The sequence below is a fragment of the Grampus griseus genome (genome assembly GCF_964374135.1).
Source record: "Grampus griseus genome assembly, chromosome: 9".
In the NCBI taxonomy this organism is placed as follows: domain Eukaryota; kingdom Metazoa; phylum Chordata; class Mammalia; order Artiodactyla; family Delphinidae; genus Grampus; species Grampus griseus.
Genome location: NC_139003.1, coordinates 50603490 through 50620929, shown reverse-complemented (window position 1 = coordinate 50620929; position 17440 = coordinate 50603490). Strand labels below are relative to the sequence as shown.

The 17440-nt window shown below is 40.9% G+C and overlaps 1 protein-coding gene across 4 annotated transcripts in view; it reads right to left on the bottom strand.

Moving 5' to 3' along the window:
- OSBPL3 (oxysterol binding protein like 3) overlaps positions 1 to 17440 on the bottom strand; it is a gene marked incomplete at its 5' end in the record, with an annotated part of 87283 nt that overhangs the window by 48426 nt on the left and 21417 nt on the right. For 2 of the 4 annotated variants that reach the window (XM_082662097.1, XM_082662099.1), the window contains 7 exons: positions 1674 to 1804; positions 9148 to 9304; positions 10359 to 10451; positions 10654 to 10757; positions 12572 to 12695; positions 13287 to 13454; positions 16150 to 16263. In XM_082662097.1, the coding sequence (XP_082518223.1) occupies positions 1674 to 1804; positions 9148 to 9304; positions 10359 to 10451; positions 10654 to 10757; positions 12572 to 12695; positions 13287 to 13454; positions 16150 to 16263 (891 nt within the window). The remainder of the gene's footprint in view (positions 1 to 1673; positions 1805 to 9147; positions 9305 to 10358; positions 10452 to 10653; positions 10758 to 12571; positions 12696 to 13286; positions 13455 to 16149; positions 16264 to 17440) is intronic. The other 2 variants (XM_082662098.1, XM_082662100.1) reach the window with 1 other exon arrangement.

Below are 17440 nucleotides of genomic sequence, written 5' to 3'. Positions count from 1 at the left end.
AAACTTAAAAAAAGAAAAAGAAAAAAACCACCCTGCTTCCCTCAAACCAAAGCAGCACCCAGTGTGTGGCTGGCTGTCCACTACAATCCAAAAGGGGCGTTTCTATCTCTGGGTCTACAACATTAAGACTCTAAACATGGAGTAAATCTATGTTATTTTTTATTTCGTTCAAAGATAACCTACTGGAAATATTCAACTGAGCCAATATTCCTTAAGTATCTTACAATGACAGTACGTACCACTGGTAATGTATTTACCATTAACGTTACACCAAAAGCACTGCTTTACTTTTCTCAGTAATATGATGAGTAGAAAACATGGGTGGGTATTTTCTAGTTCTCTCACTGCCTGAATTGGCTTCTGAAAACAAAATCCTAAAATTCATCTCCCCTACCTGACCCTACATAGAAAGTTCAGTATTGCTTCAGATGGTAATTTCACATGTGTGCACGCACTCTCCCCCTTTTCACAATAAGTGTTCCACATACAAGCAAAGAGTAGGAGCAAATAAGTATGTTCTTTTAAAAGTTCTCCAGATTTTTTATAGATACAGAGATAATAGCCAGACATTGTCAGCTATTCAAAACAGAGTTCTAGGATACTGCACTTCAATGGAGTCCAGCTCTTCTGAGGAATAAACTGGAATCGATGAAAAAAAAGGAGAGAGAGTGAATGACAGGACGGCTTACTGAAAAACATCTGGGGCTTGGCAGTGATTTTTTCTGTTGTTATGAAGGCACAATGATTGCCTGACACTCCTTATGACATCTCTTTGTGCCCATGGGGGGAGCAGGTGGGAGCTGAACGTTTGTACTATCAAATCAAATCACTTTTTTGTCTTTGAAAGAGATGTGGTATAAACAGGTAGATAGGATCAATGCTGGGCAGCAGAGAAGAGTGTGAATTCAAAATTTCACTCTGTTGCCTGTACCTGTCAATACGGAAAGTCAATCTAAGCCTGTGAAGTCTTAGGTATGGAAATCTGCAGACTGTCAGACTTCGTAAGCATTAACAAACAAATGTCAAGACAACCATATAACGAGAGCTTCCCTAGTGGCACAGTGGGTAAGAATCCACCTGCCAATGCAGGGGAGATGGGTTCAAGCCCTGGTCCGGGAAGATCCCACGTGCCGCAGAGCAACTAAGCCCTGTGCCACAGCTGCTGAGCCTGTGCTCTAGAGCCCGCAAGCCACAATTACTGAAGCCCGTGCGCCTAGAGCTCGTGCTCCGCAACAAGAGAAGCCACCGCAATGGGAAGCCCACGCACCGCAACGAAGAGTAGCCCCCGCTCGCCCCAACTGGAGAGAAGCCCGCGCAGCAACAAAGACCCAACGCAGCCAAAAATAAATAAATTTAAAACAAAAACATATAACAAAAGCTTTACAGAAACAGAAAACTCAAGATAAATAGGAGGAAACCAAACAGAGTATCTAATGCTCAGTGAAATACTAGCTACTAAGATTTCGAGTAGGCTCAGCTTTGGTGTTGAGAACAAGCAGATCTGATGAAAGGTTAGAATGTAATTTGGATAATGTGTTTGGTTTTCTCATGAATTTTCAACACAACCTTGGAAATCATGAATTTTCAACATAACCATGGCAATGGAAAATATAAAATGTTCATGAGCCTGGACACACTGTCAGGCATTTCCATGACACAGACGTGTAACTTACAGATGACAGGGCGTGCTTCAGACCAAGGACCTGGGCAGAGGGGGAGACAGAGACATCCTGCTCCATCAGCTGCTTCAGTTTCTCTCTCTCCGTTGATATGGTGTTAAAAGCTGACCTTAAAGTGAAGTAGACTATAAAGATATAATCATTATAAAAAGGAATAAAAGAGTCATAATTAAAAACAAGATATAGAGAGATGTATTTCTTATAAAAGAACTTAGAAAAGTAACAGCCATGAATATTTTGCGTCCAGCAAATGTGCACCTAATTGACTTTAAAAAATACATCTGAAATGTAATACCAAGAGTGAACCCTAATGTAAACCATGGACTCAGGGTGATAATGATGTTTCAATGTAGGTTTATTGATGGTTAACAAATGGACCACTCTGGTGGGATGCTGATAGCGGGGGAGGTTATGTATATATGTATGGGGGAGTGGGTATGGGAACACTCTACTTCTTGTTCAATTTGCTATGAACCTAAAACTACTCTAAAGAATAAGATCTATTAAAAATTTGAAAATCACACATTATTTGTCAATTCCGAAGTCCCTATCCACTATAAAATTCCATGATTTTATGAGCTGTCACCATTTTGACACTTGAAAGGACTATACTTCTCAATTATCAACATTTAGTTTTGTTTGTATCTCCAAAGACTGGAAATGTTTGAAAACAGAACTTATTGGTTGTCAGAAGGAAAATGGTAACGATGCAGAGGAGAAACTAGACAGCACCTTAACTAGGTGTCCAAAATTAATCACTAGTGAGAGTCAGATGGACTTCGTGTACCTTGGGACTTTGTGTGATACCCTAAAAAAGACACACTATTGTTTTTGTTGTACACAAGCCAGAGATAGGCCATCTGAATCTGCTCAGGAGGAAACATCAGACAACCCCAAAATCAGGACCATCCTATTTTTTCAAATTGGCCTGTATTCTTCAAAAGTGTCAATTTCATCAGAGAGAAAGACAGACTCAGGAACTGCTCCTAATTATAGGAGACTAAAGAGGCATGATAACTAAATGCACTCTATGACCACAGACTAGAGCCTGTACTGAAGGGGAAAAGAGCTATTAAGGGATGTTATTTGGATATTGACAACATTTGAATATGGAAGGCAGAATAGGTAAAAGTACTGTTTCAATGCTAAAATTCCTGGATTTCATAACTAAACTGTGGTTAAGTAACGGAATACCCCTATTCTTAGGAAATATACATATAGCATAAAGGCATAAAAAAAGACATGATGTTTGATTCCTATTTTCACATGGATGAGAAAAAATAAATGCACACACATCTGCATATGTGTGTGTGTGTGTATATATATATATATGTCTCTGTGTGTGTGTGTAGAAAGAGATAAATGCAGCACAATATTAAAAATGGTGAATTTGGATAAAAGACATATGAGAGTTCTTTGTATTATTCTTGCAACTTGTCTATAAGTTTAAAATTATTTCCAAAAAGGTGTTACCTACCCTCTTCCTTGTTAGTCCTTCCAGCTGCCTGACCCAGAATTCCCCACCTCTCAACGTGGCATTCCACAATTGGTTCACTTTAGTGGGTGTTCAGGTACAATGAGAGCTCAGTGTTATTAGGCACTCAGATGCCTGAACTGAAGTTTTAAAAACCGTTATTAGGTACAGCAAAAAGTTCACCAAGTTTTGATCACATAATGTACAAGTTACCTCCTAGGGAAAAGGCAATTGTCATCCGAATTGATCATGGAAATCACGTGTGAATATTTCCAATCTCCTTTATTCTATTTTGTTTTAGAAAGGCAGGAAGAAGGAAGAGGCTGAGACATACTTCTACTCCAATGGCCTGCCATAAGACTGAACTGCCTGGTGCTGCACTTTTTGAGGTACTGTTATTCCAGAGTGGCCGATTCAGTATCACAGAAACTAAATATGCATGACTGAATTACTCCCTTCATTCCACAGCCACGCAGACAACTGAACCTCTCTCGATAGGCTGTCCCTAAATTGTCTGAGGTTGTGGTGTTAAGCCACAGACTTAGAGCATCTTCACAAAATCACAGGACAAATAAGCAATTTGTTTAAATGCACACACAAATTATGGTGCTTCTGTTGACAGAAGACAGGGGTCAAGGGTCAATAGGTACTGAATTTTCTAATAGTGTCTATGGAACATGCTTAGCTCTTTGATTTAAACAATTCAGTTGAGCACAATAACAGGCAGCACAACAGAGCCACCAATAGTGTGAGTTCCCACATCAGCCCTGGGTTCTTCCCAGCTCCATCACTTACTCACTGCAGGACTTCGGACAGGTATATTATGCACCTGGACCCCAGTTTCCTCACTTGTAAATAGGGATAATAATAGCATTTACTTCATAAGATCATTATGGGGATTAAATCAGATAATGTAGGTAAAGCACTTAACCCAATGCATCGCATATAATAAATGCTACTGCAATAATAATAGTGGTGGTGATGAAAGAAACATATGAGGCTGAAAGTGGTGATGGCTGCAGTCTTTTGAAATATGGGCAGCAGTTTTAGGATACTTGAGTCTCTTGCTGGAACATCATTTTATAAATAAATGCACAGGGTAGAAGTTCTATGAATGAGAGATTGACCAGAATCTACGGAGCAGTAGAAGCAGTGGAAGCTCTCACCCAGAAAGCAACAAGCCCTGCAGTTAACTCACTCACTGCATCTTAGGTCCTTTTAGATAGGCACCCCTACCCCTTGCAACTCCACAGGATACCCATGCCCATCTGAGTGGGTCCCTGGGGGAACAGCTCGTCACTGTCATTTTTTGGTAAGTTTACTTAGTATCTTACTACAATTCTTTTCTTAATTGAGGTATAACTGACATACAACATTATACTGGTTTCAGGTATACAACATAGTGATTCAATACTTGTATACATTTGGAAGTGAACACCACAATAAGTATAGTTAACATCTGCCACTTGACACAGTTACAAAAAAATTTTTTTCATTGTCATGTTTATTGCTCTAAATTAAACAGACATGGCACTCAGCTGGCTGCCACTTTACCAAATCAATTCCCTTGGCTTTCAGATGGCCTGCAGTAAAACAAGGTTAGCATTCAACCAAACTAGAAGATTACTATTACTATTACTATTTGTAAATGAAGATTTCTCTCACTGCAAAGATTTTCCACAGGTTGCAGGAGATGTATCCCTAAAACCTCACTTTTTTCCCTTCCAAGGCAGAATGTGAATATCCACTTCTATCTGGAGTACCCTGACCCCAGTCCTATACTAGTCCTTGCTTTCCCATCCTAAATCTGCTCATCAAATATGGTAATTTTTGCTTGTATTACTAATAGAACACTCTCTCACAAAATCTCCTTGTAACAAGAAGCAGCAGCATGATTTCTGTTCAGTGGAAAACAATTAATCATAGAAGATAATTACAGAATTTGAGAGGCCAAAGAGTCAGGACAACTACTTTAAGACATTTAACAAATGAGGCAGCTGAGGCCCAGAGAAGTTAATCAATGAGGTGAAAGTCCCACAGCTAGTCATAACAGAGGTGGCCTAGTTGAAGGCCAGTTTTCTGACTTAGCTTGTATAGAGGGTTAGCTCCAAAAAGGCTTATTATTTACAATGTTTGCTGACATATGTTTCCAGGAACTTTAGTTCCAGAGCGATAATAGCTGACAGCAGTTTGGGGAAGAGGGAGGAGATTTTCCCTAACAACGTTGAAAATTTGAAAATCATTAAGTTAAACAAAGCTAACAGGCTTCTCTGCTGCAGGACTTCTCTTGGGCCTTTAATATTTACTGCTTCTTGTGTAAATGCAAAGCAGACTGTAGTCAGCAGTGTTTTCCAAACATTTTAAATCGTGGAATTCTTCTGTTTTTTAAAGTGTTATATGGGCAAAGTGTTCCATGAAATACATTTTGGGATATGTAAAAGCTAATATATGTAAGGCAAATTACTTATGACTTTTAGACTTTAGTACATTTTGTTCTCTGTTTGCTTATATATACGTCAACATAGACACAAAGCCAAACACATGAACCAATGAGAATTAGTTCAATGATACACCATAAAAATCAAATTTATGGTCTAATATACACAACAAAGACTTTTTAGGATGGGTGTATATTAGTTGCCTACCATTTGATCCAACTTCTATGAGACAGGGAGAATTCAGATGCATTTAACAAGCTGAAAAAAAGTAGGTAATATAAGACTATTTACAACAACAATGGAATTCTTGCCTTGAGCTCAGCTGCTCTGAAGTCATGGTCAACAGATTAGTGATGCAGTTAAGAAAGTACAGTAAAAACTGTCAGTAACAAAATCAGGCTTACAAAGGAAGAAAAGACAAGATGCTTCAAAAGTTTGAATGGAAGTGAGAAAGCGGGCAAGGTCACAGGACACAGGGAGAACCTGAGAACTGTCTTCACTTCATGAGGCCTCTGAATTACAGCCTCTGTAAAAGGGACTCCCCGAGATCTTTCAGTCTCTGCAATTACGCTCTAAAACCACAGGAATGAAACAAAGCTTGCTGGGCTCCCTGTGGAATTCACTGTTCGCAAGCCCGTGGGGCGTGGGCTATAGTTGAATAGGTGTTCCTGGACTTTTCTCGGAGCACAAACCTTGACCTAGTCTAGGTATGTGGCAGCCCTGCAGCCAGCTGGTTTTCACAAAGCCCAAAAGACAGAACAGCTGGCTGAGGCCCATTATAAACCTTGCACAATGTCAGGCCCTCTGCAGGAGGACAGGGTCAGGGGATCAACTCAATAGAGCAAACTCTGTCCTTCTGAGGAAGCAGCTTCTTCAAGGCAGGTAAAATCAGGATAGCTCCCTTCCGCAGGGAGGCACTATCTTCTCATTTTTAAAGAGACAGTGCATATTATTAAAAAGTAATGGCACTGTATAGGAATTTCCTCCCACAAAACCTAAAATGAAACAACCTAATTACAAGTGGTCCTTTAATACTAGAGAACCATACTGGGGTGTGTGAAGATCTTTAAAGGGGTGGGGCAGGTAATTCTTCCCATTTTACAGATAAGTTGTACTGCCAAACATGGACAAGGTTCTAATGGTCACTTGGACAAGAGTTTGAGGTAAGAATCTGTAAAGAGCATAAAATAGTTTCCTCATAACCAACGTGTTTTATTTTAAGTTTGTAGGGTAAGGGAAAAGAGCCAAAGGAATCAGTGATGTAAAGGAAGAAAAATACAGGGTGATGAGAGAAAAGCAAAATAGGAAACATCTTCTCTCCTCCCACTTCAAGTACTGCCCTCCCATTTAAAAAATTTTAACTCGGGCTTCCCTGGTGGCGCAGTGGTTGAGAGTCCGCCTGCTGATGCAGAGGACGTGAGTTCGTGCCCCGGTCCGGGAAGATCCCACATGCCGCGGAGCGGCTGGGCCCGTGAGCCATGGCCGCTGAGCCTGCGTGTCCGGAGCCTGTGCTCCGCAACGGGAGAGGCCACAACAGTGAGGCCCGCGTACCGCAAAAAAAAAAAAATTTTAACTCATCTTCTCCTTTAAAAAGTGATAAATCTATGATAATTTTTTTTAAAAAGCAGAATAAGTACTCCCAGTCTCCGTCACTAAAATGCTGGTATGTATCCTCTCAGACTTTTTTAATATGCCTATATATGCCAGATTTATATACTTTATTTTTTCCAAAAAAAAAAATGGGATCATACCTTATATTTTTTGCTCAATATGTTGTGTCAATCTTCCAATACCTATAAAAATAAAAATAACCCTGGCTACCCCATCTGTGAGGGCAGTGAGACACCAGGTGAGGAGCACAGACTCTGGGGTCAGGCAGGTTAGAATTCAAGTCTCAGGTTGGCTACTTTCTACCATGGGACCCTCACGAAGTTCTTTGGCTTCTCTAAGCCTCAGGTTTCTTACATGTGCTCAGATAAGAGGTTACAGTCATACACACTCTGCGGGTTGCTGCTAGAATTCAATGAAATACTGCATGTTAAGTGCTTATTAGCAAATACCTGACATGACACTGTGTTCGACATAAGGTAGATATTATTATTGTAGCTGTTGAGTATTCTAGTATATGATTACATTGCATTTTAAAAATCCAATCCCTCTACTCTCAGGCATTTAGGTTATTTCTAATTTTTTTTTAAACTTTCTATTGTGAAATTTTTATAGACTCACAGGAAGTTACAAGAACAGTACAGAGAACCCCTGGGTGCCCTACATCCAGTTTCCCATGGTGGTAACATCTTACATAACTTTGGTACAACATCAAACCTGGGAAATTAACATTGGTATAACCTACAGCTCTTACTCAGATTTCACCGGTTTGACAGGCTCTCACTTGTGAATATGTGTACACGTATGATGGTCAATGCAATTTTATTGTATGTCTAGATTCGGGGACCCACCACTAGAATCAGGATATAGAGCTTTCCATCACTACCAGGATTCCTCTTACTACCCCTTCATAATCATACTTGCCCTCCTCCTTGTCCCTGACCCCTGGCAGCCACTAATCATTTCTCCATCTCTATGCTTGTATCACTACAAAAGTGTTAATAAGTTCAATCATACACTATGACACCTTTTGAGATTGGCTATTTTAGGTCAACATGATGCCCTTGAGATCCCCTCCACTGTGGCGTGTATCCACAGTTCATTCCTTTTTACTGCTGAGTAGTGTTCCACTGCATGGATGTACCACCTTTTGTTTCACCATTCATCTGCTGAAGGACATTTGGGTTGTTCCAGTCTTTGGCTGATACAAATAAACCTGCTCTGAACAGTTGTGTATAGGATTTTGTGTGGACTTAAGTTTACATTTCTCTGGGATAAATGCCCAGGAATGTGAATGTTGGGTTGTATGGTAAGTACATGTTTGGTTTTATATAAAACTGCCAAACACTTGTCCAGAGTGGCTGTACCATCTTGCATTGCCACCAGCAATGGATGAGAGATCCAGTTTCTCTGGATCCTTACCAGCTGTCAGGTTTTTTTTCTAAATTTAGCTTTTCTATTAGGTGCATGGTAATGTCTCACCATGCTTTTGATTTGCATTTTCCTAATGATGGTGAAAATCTATTTCTAATTTCTGATATGATAAACACTGCTATGATGGATATCTTTGGATAATTTTAAAATTAATTCCTATGAATGAATTCTTCAAAGTGGAATTGCTGGATAGGCAGACTTTTTTAAAACTTGAAACATGATGTCACATGCCCTCCAGAGCAGTACCAATTTACACTCTCATCAGCAGCATATAAATTGCTCAGCCTTTAAAGTATACTTAAGGCTCTCACCTTCCCCCCTACAGAGTTAAAAAGAAACTTCTTGCCAATACACTCTGTACTACCAGGGAAATAAAATAAAAATTAGATTGCCTGAAATCCTAATAGAGCAGAAAACAAACCAACTAAGATTCCCCTCTCCAAGGACATCCCACATTCAGATGAACATTTAACATTTTCATCAAACACATTAGGAAGAAAGAAAACTCATTTACCTTTATGGGCAATATGACACAGATCTTCTTGCATTTTAGAAAACTCTGATGAGGTTTCAGAGCCATTGGAATAATTTTTGTCTTCTCCAAAATCTAGTGTTGACAAATTAGGATTGGAGGAATGCAGTCTTACTGGGCCAGAAAAAGTTTTGGGGACCTGAAGTGACACCAAAGGGAGATATTTCTTTTTAGATACGAATTGCTTAGAATATTTACTTGTTTCTAGGACTGGAAAGTACTAAGAACATTCTATAGAAAAGTCTTTCTATTGAGTGATAACTTATAGGAAAACACATGTCACAGAAACTTTCACTGGCTTCTTGCAAAATAAAAATGGGTGAGAAATCACATTTTCCTTTGGAGGTGATCACAGCATTAAAGCTACAGGTTGAAAATGACAGCTAAAGCAGCCAGGCTGTTTCTCGTTTAAATTCATTTCTTTCCTCCTGGCAATAATCACCCAGGATCTAGGTTGCTAATAGTTAATGGGGTAGATTTAAAAATGTTTTCTTTACTTGCACCTGGTGCTTCTTACGAAACAAACCTCCTTCTCACATGTTTATATACAAATCACTCTTTGCTTTCAAAGTATTTAAGTTCAACCCATAAAGTGCTTTGAACCAGAGTTATTAATATATAAGAGTATAAAAGTTTCTGTAAGTTTCTGATTTATTTTGACCCTGACAATGCTGCAATTTAATATGCAATGGCTGAGCTGCAAATCGTGGCTTCTGGCTTAGCCGCGCATTGGGAAAAGTCAGCGGCTGCGTTATGCAGTGAACTTCTGATGGGGGATTGGAAGGTTGGAGACAAGAGGCAAGAGAAAGTCTGTACAGTGTCCTGCTCCCAGAGGCTCCAGTCAGTGGGCTCAGAGGGATGATGAATCCACTGAGTTGCAGCAGAAGAGGTGAGTCAGAGCACACGACCACAGCAGCCACAAATCAAGGCACACACCGAAGCAGGGAAGAGAGCAGGCAGGCTAAGCATTAAAAAAGGGGAAACCAAAACCCTTTACCCAATATTCATTACATGCTTATTCTAGTATTCAGAAAATCTTCCAGAAAATCTAAGTGACTGAATTCCTCTCTCTGCACAGGGTATTTGAGAGAATAACTACAGAATATTCACTTGTCTATTCTTCTCTTTGAGTCCAAGGAGTCCCCAGCATATGTCCATGAGGAAACCAGCCTGGGGAGGGAAGCAAGGGTTACCTGCAGCGTTCCTTTAGCGTCTTTGCCAACAGCTCTGGACCGCCATCTCCTATGTGACCTTTTTTCCTTTTTGGGACTTTCAAAAGATCCACCCTTTGTTTCAAAACAGGAAAGAGAGCACAAACAGTAAGGTCTACCAAACCCATAGGGAAAGACACACACCAAAGAGACCACCTCCATCCCCTTCAATCTGGCTGAAGCAACCAACAAGACAATTTCCCTGTTAGTGAAAGGCTGGGAGGAGAGAGGAAAGCGGAAGAGTGCCAGAATGAAACAGAAGCGGGATCTGGCTAACCTGGATGACATTGATAGCCGGAGCCGAATATGTCCGATGCAGGACGTCCATACTTTGCAGAAGCTGGCTCATCTCCACCAGGCAGTCATGACAGTTTGCCAGTTCTGTGGGAGAAAAGCAAGAGGAGGAGTCAAACACCCTTATCTTGCATTCCAGCTTCCCTCTGCTAGTGCCAGCTACTTTTCTCATTTATCTCTATTTGCTTTTACATCTCATAAGGATAGGAAACTTCACTCCCTTCTTACAGGAGAGACAGTAGACCACTGTGGTTAAGGGCATACCTCTGGAGGACCACACTGCCGCAGTTTGAATGTACTTTACGAACTGTGAATCTTGGGCAAATAACATAACTTCTCTGTGTCTCAGTTTCCTCATCTGGAAACCGGGGGTAATTATATACCTATCTCACAGGATAGTTGAGTTAAAAATGAGTTGATAAATGCAGAGTACATTTAGAGTACCCAGCATATGGTAAGCACTAAATAAATCAGTCTTCATCATCATCATCATCATCATCACCATCACCATCACCATCATCATCACCAGCACCATCATTGTTACTTCTAATCTTTCAGGAACAGGCTGTCACTATCCGATTCTAAGGACCCAACACAAGTTAAATGAATGAAATTTAAATGAAGGGTGTATTGGTCTCTAAGGATAACGTTGTCAATCATGGACCTGCAAGAGGACCATGATGGTCCTCCACAGACTGACCTACGAGCATCCTCAGTCCAGTTCCTGGGTCACTAACTCAAAAGCTAGTCCTCAATGTGCTGTTCACTGGATGACGGTGGCTGTTTCTCCTGAGAAATCAAGGTCCAAAAGCCTAAAGACGGCGGCTCTCAAACTTTGGTATCATCAGAATCACCTGGAGAACTTGTTCAATCAGATTGCTGGGCTCCACCCCCCAGTTTCTGATTCAGTCTCTCTGAGTTGAAGCTGAGAATTCGTATTTCTGATAGGTTCCCAGGCCAGGCCAATGCTGCTGGTCCAGGGAAAACACTTCAGGGAGTACTGTCCCAAAATGTCACTCAGTGAAGCTCACATTTATTGGGAGGGCAACACTTATATGGCTCCAGGTGTGATAAGATCTGCATTCAACCGGCAAAAATGCAATTTTCAGGCATCTTTCTCTGATAGTGGTTCTCAATTGTGGCTACACTTTAAAAATCAACTGGTGAAATTTTTAAAATCACCTACGTCCAAGTCCCATCCCCAGGCAATTACATTAGAACACCCCCAATCCCACTGGTGACTTTTTTTTTTTTAGTTCCTTGAGTGATTCTTAGCTAATTAAGGTTGAGAACACAGAGCTTCCATACGGTAAGCGTTCTCAACCCTGGCTCCTTATCAGGATCACTTGAGGAACTGCAGGAAAACTAGTGATGCCAGGGCCCCATCCCACACTAATTTAAAAAGATTCTTTGGGACAGGGGCCTGGGCATGCGTATCCTGCATTTTAAAAGCTCTCTTGGCGATTCTAACGTGCAGCCAGGGTAGAGAACACCCGTTTGGTGGGGATCTCCATTTGGTTCACCCACTCGCCTCTGGAACAGTGATTTAAATTCTTGGATGTGCATCAGATGCATTTTTGGCGCTTAAAAAAATACAGTGAACTGTGCAGACCCCATCCCTGGATTCTGTGATTTAGTAGGCCATATGGAAATCAGGCATCAGTGCTTAAAGAACAGAAAAGGAAACCTGTCTCCATGCACACCCAGGGGAAGACATAAAACTCTAAAGGAAAGTGCTTTTTGTTGATCACGAGTGCAGACTTCATAAGCAAAATACGACAGGGAATGTAGACCAGTGAAGGGGGAGGATACAAATGCATCTGGGGTCTGAATACCAAACCAGTGTAATCTAAGAGCAGAGGTTTTGACAGAAAGAAACAGAGGTTTCGAGTCACTCTTACCTTTAGAGCATTTTTCCATGTCCTCTGAAGACTGTAACCATAATGGAACTCGAGTCTCACCACCACAAGAAAATGATAAATTGCTTCCGGTTTGAAACGAATTCTGCTTTGATATACCGCTATGCTGTTCCACAGATGACAAAAGCACATTATAAATGAAAACAGAGCTCGGTGGGAACACTTTAGGGTAAAGGATAATAAAGTGGGCTTGTAGCTAATGGAAGCCATCTGCCCATAATAAGGAAGAAGCTTCTAGCAAAGCACTCCCCTGGAGACCCTGACACCGCCAGCTATTAACCGCGTGGCCATACCATGCTACGGGCCCCTGATTTCTCTTCCTGTCAAATGATAACCACACTGAAATAATGACACAAATGGTGGGAAAGATTTTGCAATTCTGTATGACTATAAGTGCACCTCTTGTATGTTACAAGCAGAAAGCCAACTGAAGTCAAACTGGTCAAGAGAAAGCTGGAGCTTTCAGGGATATTAAATCCCTCCGTACATGCTGTTCTCCAGTTACACTCTCGGCATTAATAGATGCCCTTCTGGCCCTCGTTCTGACTGAGTGGACACACAGACTAATGAAATCCCAGCTCAAGCTTACCCTGCTCCTCCCCACAAACCCTTCATTCCTCAGACACGGCCCCCGAGATCAGACTCCCCCCACACACAAAGCCACCTTCCTTCAGATTCATTACCGGCAAATCATTACCTTCCTACTGGAAATGGTGTCCAAGACCTCAGAACCAGAGTCTGTGACAGCAGATCCTGGGAAAAAGTGATTAACTTCGTGTGGAAACATGGCGATTTCATTCTGACGATATATTCTGTGGTGGCGAAGTTTGGATACCCACTCATCAAAGACTTCCTCTGACTTCACCTAGATTATGTTGGGTTGAAAGGAGACGAGAATGTCAGTCACTCTAAGGAACAATTAGTCATCACACTGAGGTCACTCCTAGCACCTCTTCATGCTGTCATGTGTAGAAATGTGGAAATACCAGTTTACTAACTTCATTTACATTTATGTAGTCTATAGAACAAGCTGGAGAAGGAGATGGAGAGCAAAAATGGTCTTCATAAACTCTACATTTAGGCATTCTATGAAAGACTCCAATTGTTATGTTATTATTAGGAAATATTAAAGAACACATAAGCTGAAATTTACATTTATCCATCTCTTAAAGTGGTTCCAAATTCTCTTGTCCCAGTTTCTACTAACCATACTAAAAATATTAGCAGCATTTTAAAAAAAAACTCTTTTATAATTCCGACTTTTCAGACCAATCTTCTCTGAACTGGAATGAATTAATAAATTCTTCCTAAAATATTTAATCTTGTTAATCTTCTCTGACAAAGAATATGGTGCTGAGGAATATATGTTAATGAATGTGAAGGTTACTTAAAAGAACATTTCTCCCACTCTTAGAAAACAAAAATCTGATAAAGTTTTATCAGTGATTTCCAGGATTTTTCAAACACACATACACAAACTTTTAGCCATTCTCTCCAGGAGTGACTATCAAGGTATAGCTTCTATGAAGAGTAATGTTTGTATCTAGTAACTTTTATTATAAAGTATTTCAAATGTGCATAAAAGTACTAAAAAGAATAAAATAAGCACCTATGCACCATAGATATTTCTTAATAGCCAATATTTGTGTGTGCATGATGGTGTATTAATGCTTTCAAAACGAAAAATGATAGATATCTATACACGAGAACACAGAGACTCATGAAGTGGCAATTTAAAAGACCTCAAAAGGATGTATGGTAGGTTAACTTCCAAGAAGAAAAATCCAGGTCAATTCAGTTAAAATCTTTACTAATGCTGCTACTGAGAGCAAGGATGTGGAAATAAACGTCAGCAACATCCTTCACGTAGGAAGTGTTTGGTCGGCGTTTATGTTTGCTATGTTGATTAGAAGTACACACGAGACTTAAAAACCCCTCCAGGTGCTATTGGATGTGTCGTTTACAAGTAGAAGCAACACAAACAGACTCACATCTATTTGTCTCCTTTAAATTATGTTCTTGAAATGTACTTCATTTCCCAGATGTTAACTGACTGCCCAGGACAGTCAAATATGTACTATTCCCCAAGCCTAAGCCCCTATGCCTGTGGCTGTAGGTAATTGCGTACAGCAGGGCTTCTCACCCTCGGCACATCGACAGGGTGGGCTGGAGACGTCTTTGCTGTGGCGGCAATCAAGCCCATGTATGTGCTAAGCATGTATTTGCCCAAGTACCACGACGTGCTATGGGGAGGACAGGGACACATTAAAATGGGGAGTTGATAATCTCATGCTTTTATTTTCCCAAAGCACAGCCCCCACTCCCAATATTCCAAGTAATTTGTCCAAGTAAGAAAAGACTCTTAACATTTTCTCAATTAATTTCTAACACTCGGGTACCACCTAATAGTTATATATAATACATAAACATATTGAGCTTACTGTGGGTCAGGCATTACGTCAAGTTTTCTACATGCAGCCCTACAAGACGAGCACTGGAACTCCCATTGTCGGGGTGGGAGGGTGGTGAGAAAACTGAGACTTTCAGAGATTAAATCATTTGTCAAAGGCTGAAAGCTAGTAAGTAACCAGGCAGTCAAGATCTGAACCAGATTTGTATCTCCAAAGCTCTTGCTTCATGCTTTTAACTATCTATACCACCTGCAGGAGAAGGGGCAGAAGAGGGTAGTTAAGCAGCTTTCAGAGATACTATTTGGAGACCCATCCTTTAGGGGAAAAATTTTTGACATCACTGTGGTATGAGAATTTTAATGGAATCCCTATAAATTTAGTCGAAGTTGTAAGATGGGGCTTCTCAGACTGAAGATCATATTTTATTTCAGGAAACATTTTTTTTTTAAGAAGATGTTGGGGGTAGGAGTTTATTAATTAATTAATTAATTTTTGCTGTGTTGGGTCTTCATTTCTGTGTGAGGGCTTTCTCTAGTTGCGGCCAGCGGGGGCCACTCTTCATCGCGGTGCGCGGTCCTCTCACTATCGCGGCCTCTCTCGTTGCGGAGCACAGGCTCCAGACGCGCAGGCTCAGTAGTTGTTGCTCACGGGCCTAGTTGCTCCGTGGCATGTGGGATCCTCCCAGACCAGGGCTCGAACCCATGTCCCCTGCATTGGCAGGCAGATTCTCAACCACTGTGCCACCAGGGAAGCCCAAGGAAACATTTTAACCTATAGTAAATGGTTCTTCACTAAAGATGGTACTGCCTGGGGGTAAAGGGGGTTTGTATTTGGAAACGTAAAGTTTTCTGTTTTTTGTTTTTTTGTTACTGATGTCACAATCACAAGGGAGGGGGGGATTTAGGGCATAAGAGACAATGAGGCTAAATGTTCAGCAGTGTAAGAGACAGTCCTACACAATGAAGAACTGTCCCATCCAGATATCAATAGATATATCCTTAGAAATACTTTCATAATGAAGATCTTCTACATGTTGGCTGGATGTTTTGAAATTCAAAAGGCATCACCAATGGTACTATAACTGACAATCCTTTCACAACATAAAGGAACTCTGTGCAACAGGAGACAGCATCTGGGAAGCAGTGTCACCTTCAGATGATAAATGTGCTCCTCGGTGTCTAGATCTATGCACTTTGACGACTTCTTCACAGACATCACCGAGAGCCCGACATCAATGCAGCCATGCAGCTTCTCTCTCTCTATCTGCAGAGGCACAAAGGGGGCCCCTTGAGAACCACGGTGTTAAAAACCATCGGAACATCCTTAACACTCTTTCCCTCTACCCTCCCCTTCCACACCCACTAACAGTAAACATAATAACTACACTTCTCCAGTACTTAGCGTGAACGAGCACGGAGCTTGGTGCTATACACACATCATCCTATTTAACCTGTGAGGGAGGAAACATCTCCCCTTTTACAGACGGGAGACTGAATTACAGAGGGTTAAGTAACAAGCAGTTTGCACATTGCAAAGTGAGGAAGCAAGGAGGTGAGGAAACTAAAAAGTTAGCCCCATGACTCCTATGACAGTGAATTCACCTGTTAACTTCACCGCCTCCTGCAGAAATAGTTTCCGGTGTCTAAATTCATTTGGAAGTGACTTAAAAAGAGGAGTAGGTTTGTTTTCTACATCTGTGACTCCATTTCTGTTTGGTAAATAGGTTCATTTGTACCATTTTTTAGATTCCACATATAAGCGATATCAGATGATAGTTGTCTTTGTCTGACTTACTTCACTCAATAAGACAATCTCTAGGTCCATCCATGTAGCTGCAAATCGCATTATTTCATTCTTTTTTATGGCTGAGTAATATGGTTACCAAAGGGGAAGGGGGGGATAAACTGGGAGCCTGGGATTGACATATACACACTACTATATAAAATAGATAACTAATAAGGACCTAGTGTATAGCACAGGGAACTCTACTCAATACTCTGTAATGACCCGTATGGGAATGGAATCTAAAAAAGAATGGATATATGTATAACTGATTCACTTTGCTGTACAGCAGAAACTAACACAACATTATAAATCAACTATAATCCAATAAAAATTAATTTTAAAATTTCTTTAAAAGCTGAAGAAACCAAAAAAAAAATTTAAAAATAAAAATTAAAAAAGGAGTAAGGAAGCTAATACAGGCCACTGTGGGTCAGGCACTATGGCACGTTTCTGTATTCGCCCCAACAAGGTGAGCACCGTGAGAGAGGCGAAGAGAGGAAGACGGGAGAAGTGCTGGGTGAGAGAGGGACCCCTACGAGGGCAGGACCAGTAGTCATTCCGAGTCCTCAAGGGCTGTCCGCCTGGTGTTCACACACAGGGGAACCTCCCGTCACCTTCACCAAGGGCCTTCTCCACTAAACCCCTCAGTCCCCAT